The sequence below is a fragment of the Perca flavescens genome, chromosome 20 (assembly GCF_004354835.1).
Source record: "Perca flavescens isolate YP-PL-M2 chromosome 20, PFLA_1.0, whole genome shotgun sequence".
Classification (NCBI taxonomy): Eukaryota; Metazoa; Chordata; class Actinopteri; order Perciformes; family Percidae; genus Perca; species Perca flavescens.
Genome location: NC_041350.1, coordinates 6625259 through 6635298, shown reverse-complemented (window position 1 = coordinate 6635298; position 10040 = coordinate 6625259). Strand labels below are relative to the sequence as shown.

Below are 10040 nucleotides of genomic sequence, written 5' to 3'. Positions count from 1 at the left end.
ATGAAAATTATGATAATTAGGGTTTTATCTCAATTTCAACGTACAGTTCCTTACACTCACCATAAGCTGTTAAACGTGTATTACTTTAAGAAAAAGTTTTTCTTTGTCTCCTCAAAACACCTTAAACCAGCAATTAGTATCTGGAGATCTAAAGATTATATCATTAAGCTTTAAATGAGGCCCAAAAGATTGAATGTACAAATAAAATCTAAGTTGAGATCGTTTTACCCTCCACTATATCCCTGCAAATGGTGACTTGAAAATAACATATTAGATCTAGCATTCTGTTCATATCAACTAATTGTTAGTTAGGGTGAAAAAAAATGTCTCCAACATGTCTTAAAGTTCTCAAATCTAACTTGTATCCACTGAAATGACTCTATCTGCTGGTCATGTTGAGGAAAAGCAACTACAGTCTATATTATTGTCCACATTACAGTGTAGTCCATATTTACTTTTCAAACACAGAACAAAGTCAATGCTCCAAAAATATCATGTTGTTAAAGATGTATAAGGCTAAATTGGGGTTAACAATAATAGAATACCAACTTAAAGCTACACATTTGAAAGCAGAAAACCCCAGTATAGGCAAAAACAAATGTAAAAAGTTATTTTAAAATAGCATCAAACCAGAAAATAAAACACAAAACCAAGATGGCCATTGAAATATACTTATATAATATAAGTTTTGAATAAGGGAAAGAAATTCTCCGCAAAACCAAACTGAGGTTTGAGGGCATGAAGACAGAGAAATAGTTTCTTGCGTGTGGGATGTCTGCACGAATGAACCAGACAGAAAGCGAGTGAGGTCGGGCATCAAACGTTAATCTTGTTAATCTAACTCTATTTGGTCTTTTATTTATGATATGAAAGACATTTGTCACTGTACAGTATCTCTGGGAGACTTGTTGTCTTCAAATTGACAACAATTGTGACGGCATACTCAGTAGTTGCCCACAAAAACAAATAATTTGCGTTTAAGCATGAAAGTTGGCGGGGTAGTTGCTGAGACTGTGAACAATTGGGGTAAATCAACAGGGTGGCCGCGGGTCCTTAAAAAGTCTTAAATCACTTTTCCTAAAAATAAGGCCTTAAAAAGTATTAAAAAGTCTTAAATATGTTTGTCTCATGTCACCGCGAAAATGCAGGCAATCTGTTCTGCCAGCCAGGTCGAATATTTTTTACGCAAGGTAACGTAACCCCATTTGTACATAACCTATCCCCTGACCAATCGGCTATCCTAACCTTAACCTTAACCGAGGTCAAATGCCTAACCCCTACCAACCGAGCTGCTTCGTGGGCGGGTCTTGGCGTGGCCATAGTCAGTGGGATTTGCAATTTTGCCGCATACAGGTAACACAGCAATGGTTGATAGCTACCTGGAAACATGGGGAAATGGAAGTTCAATTACAAATTGCTTGAAAAGAACGAGTATTATTGGTTAAGGTCGGTGCCTGGAAATGTTTATGAAGTGAACTGCGTTATGCGTCGGAAGAATTTCAAACTTGGCAAACTACGTACTACGTAAAGGCTCGCCAGCAGACCGTAATTGCTAGTTTCTGCTACACCATTTCTACCGCTAGTGTTGAGAATATCTAAAAGACGTGTTCGTTCTGATTTCTGGAGGAATGAGGAGAGGCTGGGGTCGAATTGAAAGTTAAGCAAGAGGTTTAATAAAACAACACGGTGAAAACGACAGTCAAAACACACGAAACACTGCAAGCAGCAGACTGCAAACATGATTCCCCTTGTGGGGACACAGATTGCAGCCATGCGACATGACAAAACAATACACTGTAACCAGCGGACTACAGCAGCTTCCCCTTGCGGGGTCACAGGCTGTAGTCCCGTGACATGACAAAACAAATGTTACACTGCAGCTGACAGCAGACTGAATCCATGCATCTCCTTGTGGAGTCACATCGAAACAGTCCTGTAACATTCCCCGGATATACATTTATTCCCCTACATCTGGGTGGTTTCTCAAATGAAATCTTCCCCTATTGGTCAGATGTCTCTCAAAAGAAAAGTTGTATGTTCCCAATCAGTGTCTTGAGGCTACACCCGGTCACAGGATCTTACTGAGACGGTGTCAATTGTTTCCAAACTACAGCAATACTCGTTATTTGTCTTAATCACATCTGGCTCAACTGGCAATGGCTCTCAAAGTTGTTTAAACAATAAGTCTTTCTAGCGCTTTTACATTTATGCTAGCAATGACCTAATCAATTCTTTAGAAGCTTGAGAAGGTGTGAGCCAGACAAATGTTGATTAGGCTTAATCAGTATTGAAACATTCCTTCACTCAGTTACACAACAGTTTACATTTTTTAAGTTACATTTTTTACCTTAAAGTACATTGTTTTCAAAACGTAAGCATAGTTTTAACTATTTACTTCAACACTAGCAACGATGTCAACGCTACAACGCTGGATGTTAGGATGGGAAATCCACAGCCAACAATGCCAGCTGACCTTCGAGCAATTTATGGCTCTATGCCAACACTCCGAGCAGAGGTGAGTTGGGTGCTGAGGACTGTGACATGCCACAATTCCTACAGGTCTAATGACGGGATTGAAGAAGTGTTCAGAGCAATGTTTCCAGATTTGGGGCTTGTACAGTCATTTACCTGTGGAAAGGACAAGACCAGATACGTTCATTAACATATATATAAGGATATGTTACGCTAAATTTGGACTGGCGCCATATATCAAAAAATAACTCATCACCTAAGTCCAAAAATGCGGTGCGTTTGTAATTATGTTCGACAAGACACTGAACCAGACAACCAAAAGCAAACAACTGGACTTGCATGTGCGTTATTGGTTAAATGACAAGTGGTGCTCATAAGTTTATGAACCCATGATAAGTTGACTAAAAAGAGGAATACACAAATCATCTTTTGGAAATTGATCTTAATTCCTTAATTAAAACACTAGGAAAAGTCCAACCTTTAAGGACACCAATTTTCTTTGTGAATAAATAATGTATCGTAAATAAATAAATGCCCTTCCTTAAAATACAGGGGGCACAAGTAAGTACACCCCTATGTTAAATTCCCATAGAGGCAGGCAGATTTTTATTTTTAAAGGCCAGTTATTTCATGGATCCTCAATTTGGCTGTTTTTAATTAATTCATTTTAATTTGTCTAATTAATGTGTAGTGCCCTATCCATAGTTGTTATTCACTTGACAAATCAGTAAAGCTTAACTATATGATACACAACATACAAGAGGTTAGTTAATAAATATATTTATGGCACACTTACTTTGAAATGCTGAAGTAGATCCTGGGCAGTTGCATGGCCCATGAACTGCTCCATATAATCTTGACTGGACGTGGTCATTTAAACAATAACGCACATGCAAGTCCAGTTGTTTGCTTTTGGTTGTATGGTTCAGTGTCTCGTTGAACATAATTAAACGCATTGCATTCAAGTCTTAAATTTTATTTAGAAGTGGTCTTAAAAAGTTTTAAATTTAACTTGTTTATACCTGTAGCCACCCTGATCAAGCAATCTTGGAGCAAATCAAAGCATTTGCTTGGAAAGCAACAATAACCTCCAAATGTGCATTGAGAAAGCAAGGGGGGATGTCCCTGCATGTGACATCAAAAGTAGGAAGATCATTGATGTTGTGTGTGTGTGTGTCTGTGTGTACTCACAGACACAGAGAATCATCATTCTGCAAGGTAGGTATGTTCTGAACAGAAAATATTAGCTCCAAATCCTCTGCTGGATGATTTTCGTTTATCTGTGTTTTTTTGCCCCCGACGGTGCCTTTCAGGCAGCGTTGGGGTTATGGTTACTGGTTATGGTTAGGTTACTGGTTAGGGTTAGGGTTAGGATTAAGGTTAAGGTTAAGGTTAGGGTTAGGTGCCTTGAAGGCAGCGGTCGCAGCGCTGCCTGGAAGGAGCAGTTGGGGGCAAAAAACACCATCAAGCATGATTTTCTTCAGTTTTGGCAACTGCACAATGTATTTTACTGTGTCTGTGTATTGTTTATTTGGTAGCATCTACGTGTAGAACTGTAATTTAATGGGCTGTCCTTGTTTTAAAGCTTGAAACCGCACTGATCATTGTCAAAGATGTACGTACAGTGACTGATCTGTTTTCAACCTTCAAAAAAATTGACGACTTTTACTTGATTGATTATTTGATAAATATTTTCACAGTTTCAGTGTCACAGATGATGCATCACACAAGGGGAACACTTTTACAGAACTATCAGTTCTGTAACATTTGTAATTCATATTTACAGAACAATTGAAGTTCTCAAAATGCACTTCAACAAAAGGCTCACCCTTTTCTCGTTCTGATATCTATCCCACACAGATGTGTGCAAAACCTTATACCTTCCTCATCTTTTAGTGCTACTGTACCATACTAAAATAATCTTACTATTGTTTATGAGAAGTAAAAGTGTTGAAACAAGAGATATCAGGTTTTTGAAGAAGTAAGTTGAAGCTCAAGTTTCTCTCATGCTGCTATTTTCATATAGGAGAAACCATGTTTATTTCTGTGCTATGCTGTACGGGTGTATCCCTGTAATTTAATGTCCATCAGATAATCCTCCTGTTGTCCTCGGTTGAAATTTGACCCATTTTCAAAAAGTTTTTATATCAGAAAAAAAACATTTCAACCAAATTTTCAACAACAAAAAGCAACGTGGATGGTTCTCTGCAACGCTCTTCACGAGTAAAATAAATGATCAGTTCGCTACTTTCATTGAATTTGGGTGTTTAATTTTATAGCATTTCCAAAACGAAGACGATAAAAGAACGCTGGAAAAAAAGTGGAAAAAGCTTCAAAAACGCAGGAAAAAATAAATCACACAAAAATGTCAAAAGGCGAAGAAAAAATTGATAATTGATTTAAAAAAAAAAATATGAAAAAGTGACAAAAAGGTCAAAAGGTTGACCCAGAAAAACAAAAAGTTGCGTGGTTGACGGGAAGACAACACAAGTGTTGAAACGGAAAAATTCTACTGTTCTAGTCTCACGCAGAGAAACTCCTTGATCATTTTCTTATACATTTTTTGATGATCGGTCTTTTGCTGTTCACTGACCTTGTTACAAATTGGTGGCCTTCCTACACACTTGCTGATTCTCGCTGATACAGCTTTGATGATAAGGATCTTATCTGATCCAAGACAGACAGAGCACAAAGTGCAGCAGCTGCAGCTACCCATTGCATGCGTTCACTTAAATGTCTAATGGGTCTGAAATTGGGTCATTCGTACCCAGAGGAAGAGCTAAACTAGAACAATGGCTTTTATCCTGTCGACAGGCAACAAAAGCTGCGATGTGAGATTCACCCATACCCAAACACACACTTTGCACTAAACTATCAAAATGATGTGCTAGATTTTTGGTACCACTTTCCATCTGAGGGCTTTCTTAGTGGTTAACAAGTGAGGACATGTTACTGGTCTGTTTGGTAACAACTACACAAGTTATTGACCATTCGGAAAGCCTTTATTAGTAGCGGATGGAGTATTCAGATCTTTTACTTACAGGTGCTCTAAGTGATGTGACACGTTTTTTAGGCTACAACATTTTTCATCACATACAGAAAACATCTCCTCACTATCTGCTAGCTACCTTTAAGTAAAAAAAAATTGAAATATTATTTAAAATGCTCCATTACAAGTAAACTTCCTGTATTCAAAAAAGATTACTGGCAAGTAACTAAGTACATTTACTAAGTACAAGTACTGTAGTTAAAGGGCCTGTACTTAATATGGCAGTAAACAACTATTTGCTATGTAAGGATATAGTATAGAGAGTAGAGTATTGGCGTCCTGAGCAGAGAATGAAGTCAAGTTCCCTCAGTGTGTTCTAATCCGAGCTTATCTGGTCTTTGTTTTGATAACCGATCTGACAGTTGTAGTTACTGGTTACTCAGCATGTTCATATTATTAAAAGAAAAAATTATAAACTAATACATGATGTAAAATTGTAGATTAAGCTACCTGGCAGTATACAAAAAAATAGTGAATTAGCCCCAGCTTTACTGACAGTGAAGTGATGCTTACACATTCATGCATCAATAATTATAATCCAATAATAAACGGTAATGTATTTGATTCTGAAATGGGCCATTCTGCATAATGAATACTTTAACTTTTAATATTTTCAGTACATGTACTTTTACTAAAGTAAAAGAATGAATGCGCTGGGGTATTGCAACTTAGACTTAATTAAAATATCTAAGTACTTTTCCTTCTACTGGAACTAAGTAAAGATACAGAAGAATTATTAGCAACAATGTATTCATTGTATAAAAAGTGAAAGTAGTTGGACCTCAACACCACAGTAGTTAGAGGAGAGCGACTAGGCAAGGTGTGATTTTTGTTTTCTTGTATATTGGTTTGTTTTGTTTCCCCTGAGACCGCAGAGGGTGGGGGTGGGGGCTGGGAGAGGGTTTTGGTTCTTGTTTGATTGTATCTGTTTGTTCAAAAATATAAAAAGAATAAAAAATTGATCATAAAAAAGAAGTGAAAGTACTTATTATGCAGCAAAACCCTTTCAGAGGCTTAATAATACAAATGTACGGTATTATTGGATATCATTACTTAATGTTACAATGTCAGTGTGTAGCCAATTTGAAGTACTTTATAGCAAAGCATCATAGCTGGTAAGTTCTGCGTGTAATATCCTAATGTGAAAATGACCTAGAAGCTATAGGAGTCAGATAAATGTAGGGGAGTAAAAAGTACAACATGTCCCTTTTGAAAGGAAGTGGAGTGGAAGTATAAAGTAGTATAAAATGAAAATGATTAAGTAAAAGTAAATGTATTTCGTTATATACCACCACTTTCTTGTATAAAGTAAGCAGTATTAAAATGTAGTCTCGCATTGCCAGACCTTCCTCCGCAGCGCTGCAGAGGAGGGTCTGGCGAGAAAAACGTGCTCTGGTTTATTGGCATTTCTTTTAACCAATCACAATCGTCTTGGGCGGTGCTTAGCGCCGGATGGAGCCACGGTGCCGCTGCAAAATGGCTTCGGGAAGGAACTTGTTTTGGTGGAACGTTCCAAGGTTGTTTTAGTCGTGCAACAGAAATCTCAGATTGGACAGACAGTCTAGCTAGCTGTCTGGATTTACCCTGCAGAGATCTGAGGAGCAGATAACCATAGTCCTCAGAAATCCACCGGAGTTTAAAATTCCCAGACAAAGAAAGCAGAAGGTAATAGACATCCGGCCGAATAGAGTGACACCAGGCAGAATTTCCGGCGGCACCGGAGCAATCCTGGTAGTGGAACGTCGTATAGACACCAAATTTGTTTGGGAAATGTTGACATTTTGTAGTATTCCCCTAATTATTATTAACTTCCCTATTATCAATTGCTTTATTATTTGTTCAAATTGTCATCTTTTCTTTTCCAGATCAAAAACATGGAGTCGACGACTTCAGACTATTATTATAATGGTACAGAAGATTACTCAGATGAACAGCTCTGCAACCTGGACCCTAACCCCATGGAGGTCATCAGCCAAACGTACATCCATTCCATCATCTGTGCCTTCGGCCTGATCGGCAACGCTCTTGTAATCTTCACGTACACATTCTACAAGAGAACCAAGACGATGACAGACATCTATCTCTACAATGTAGCTGTGGCAGACCTGATCTTTGGGTTAGCTCTGCCGTTTATCATATACAACGAGCAGCACAGTTGGTTAATGGGAACCGTGGCTTGCAAGGTTCTGAGGTCAGCCTACAGTGTCAACCTCTACAGTGGCATGCTCCTGCTTGCGTGCATTAGTGGCGACCGTTACATTGCTATAGTTTGGGCGAGAAGATCTTTCGGTGCACGCGCTCGAACCATGACCTACAGCCGCCTTATCTGCTCAGCTGTTTGGCTGTTTGCTGTGGCTTTAACACTGCCCACACTCCTCTACACTGAGATCTTTGAAGAGGAGAATTTGCAGACTGGGGCTGTCACTGTGATGTGTCAACTGTCTTTCAGCACGAATGAAACCGCGAAGCTAGTGAAGGTTGTGGTTCCCAGCCTTCAAATGGCCATTGGCTTCCTGCTGCCTCTGTTGGTGATGGTGTTCAGCTACTCCAGCATTGTGTTCACCTTGCTGAGAGTGCAGAGCAGCCAGAGGCACAAGGCGGCCCGGGTGATTTTGGCAGTTGTTGTGGTTTTCATCGTGTGCCACCTCCCCTACAATGTGGCTCTGCTGAACCACACCCTGTTTCTTTTTAGGAATCGGGGTTGTGAGGCAGAGAAGATTAAACTCCAAGTTCTGGCCATTTCCAGGAGCCTAGCCTACCTGCACTGCTGTCTCAATCCCATCATCTATGCCTTCATTGGGATGAAGTTCAGGAGCCACTTCCGGCAAATAATATTGGACTTATGGTGCTTTAGCAAAAAGTACATCTACAATGCTCGCTCGTCACGCGGGACATCCGATGTTTGCATCTCGGGCCGCATGTCTGTAGATGGCTCCAGCAACGTGGCATCATTCAGTGCATGACACTGCAGTGGTACAAAGCCTTTACAGGGTCTGATTAGAAATGGCAACAATCGGGTGCCCGGATAGCTCAGTTGGTGGGGCGGGTACCCATGTATAGGGGTTTGGTCCTCAGCGCAGCGGTCCCGGGTTCCGCTCCGACCTGCGGCCCTTTGCTGCGTGTCGTTCCCCCTCTCTCTCCCCCCTTTCATTTCTTTAGCTGTTCTCTCAATAAAAGGCCTAAAAATGCCCAAAAAATTATAAAAAAAAAAAAAAAAAAATGGCAGGGTCAAAAATCTTTCTTTCCCAAGCTGTTACTTTGCTGTAGCCACTGTGGAGGTAAAAGCATATGTGCAAAAATGTAAATAAAACATGCAGTATATTTGAAATCTATTGACTGCTCAGCCAACATGAGCAAATGACCTTCAATATAAGATATTGTAATATTGTAGAGATCTTATTTTTCCAAACTGTTCTAAAAGGCACAGCTTAGAGAGTTAGTCACTTCCTACATGAATAATATTTGTATGATCTAAAATGTAACATAAATACACATGATCAAATGTAAAGTCAAATTGATGGTTTAAAAAAATACTTAAGTCTTACTTGCTTGTTGCTATCTTTAAAATGTATATCTGGAGGCAATGATGTATAATTGTGACACATTTGGATATCTTTATCTTGTAATTGTGACTATGACAACTCCTTCTTGTTTTCTTGTATTCATATGTATGATGTTGACGGAGTCTGAAAATAGATAAGAATCTGAAGAGTTTTTGTCTACACATTTTCTCAAACCATATATATAAGGTTTTTGTTAATATTTTGTAGATCTGATTGTATTTTTCTGTTGCATTTTCTGATTAAACTGTCTCTGAAAAAGTTCATTTTGTAGCAGTCTCTGAAATTGAATTGAAAATTTGTCTCAAAAAGCACTGCAGATAGCACTTAATTTTACACTTTTGAAATAACCTTTTAATCATTACATAATAATGCTGTAAAATTCTGTATATATAACCAATATGTATGATAATGTGATATTTGAACCAGACTATATAATAACTAATGCATATGTTATCAGTAATAAGTAATTACTAAATCTATTACTAAATATCAAATCAGTCCTAAATAGCATACTTGAATACTTGATAACTATGGCACAGGGACAAGACACATATTTCAAAATCCATTTAGTTCAGAGTATACGTCATTTCTGGAAAATGACACCACACGTATTCTAGAGTGTAGGATTAAAGCCTCAGAGAGTTGTAAGCAGAAGCCGTCAAGGTATTTCAAAATCCATTTAGTTCATTTTGAGTTTGCCCATCGTCATTTCATGGAAAACAGTGACACCCAAAGAAAATTCCAGAAAATTCATATGAATTTATTAAAATTGTAACCATCTGATGGGAAAAACAAGTATTAAAGCCTCAAATGAGTTGGTTGTAAGCAGAAGCCGTCAAGGTGTTACCTTCTGAGGCACAGACCACAGACAGAGGTCATAAGAGAGTCCATTTACAGTAAGTGCACATAAGAGTCATTGATGCTGTTTTATCTCCGATGAGATACAGATAACAGCA

At 38.5% G+C, this 10040-nt stretch overlaps 1 protein-coding gene across 5 annotated transcripts; it reads left to right on the top strand.

Annotated features, from left to right (window-relative positions):
• The first annotated feature begins 1273 nt into the window (after positions 1 to 1273).
• On the top strand, positions 1274 to 9252 carry ccr6b (chemokine (C-C motif) receptor 6b). Of its 5 annotated transcripts, none has more exons than XM_028566100.1 (3): positions 1274 to 1353; positions 2407 to 2515; positions 7387 to 9252. In XM_028566100.1, the coding sequence occupies exons 2-3, from the start codon at positions 2441 to 2443 to the stop codon at positions 8482 to 8484; spliced, it is 1173 nt and encodes a 390-aa protein (XP_028421901.1). In that variant the 5' UTR covers positions 1274 to 1353; positions 2407 to 2440; the 3' UTR covers positions 8485 to 9252. The 5 variants fall into 5 exon arrangements, with proteins under 5 accessions (XP_028421901.1, XP_028421899.1, XP_028421902.1 ...); XM_028566098.1 differs by having other exon boundaries at positions 1294 to 1446; XM_028566099.1 differs by lacking the exon at positions 1274 to 1353 and adding an exon at positions 1693 to 1979 and having other exon boundaries at positions 2384 to 2515.
• Positions 9253 to 10040: the final 788 nt, after the last annotated feature.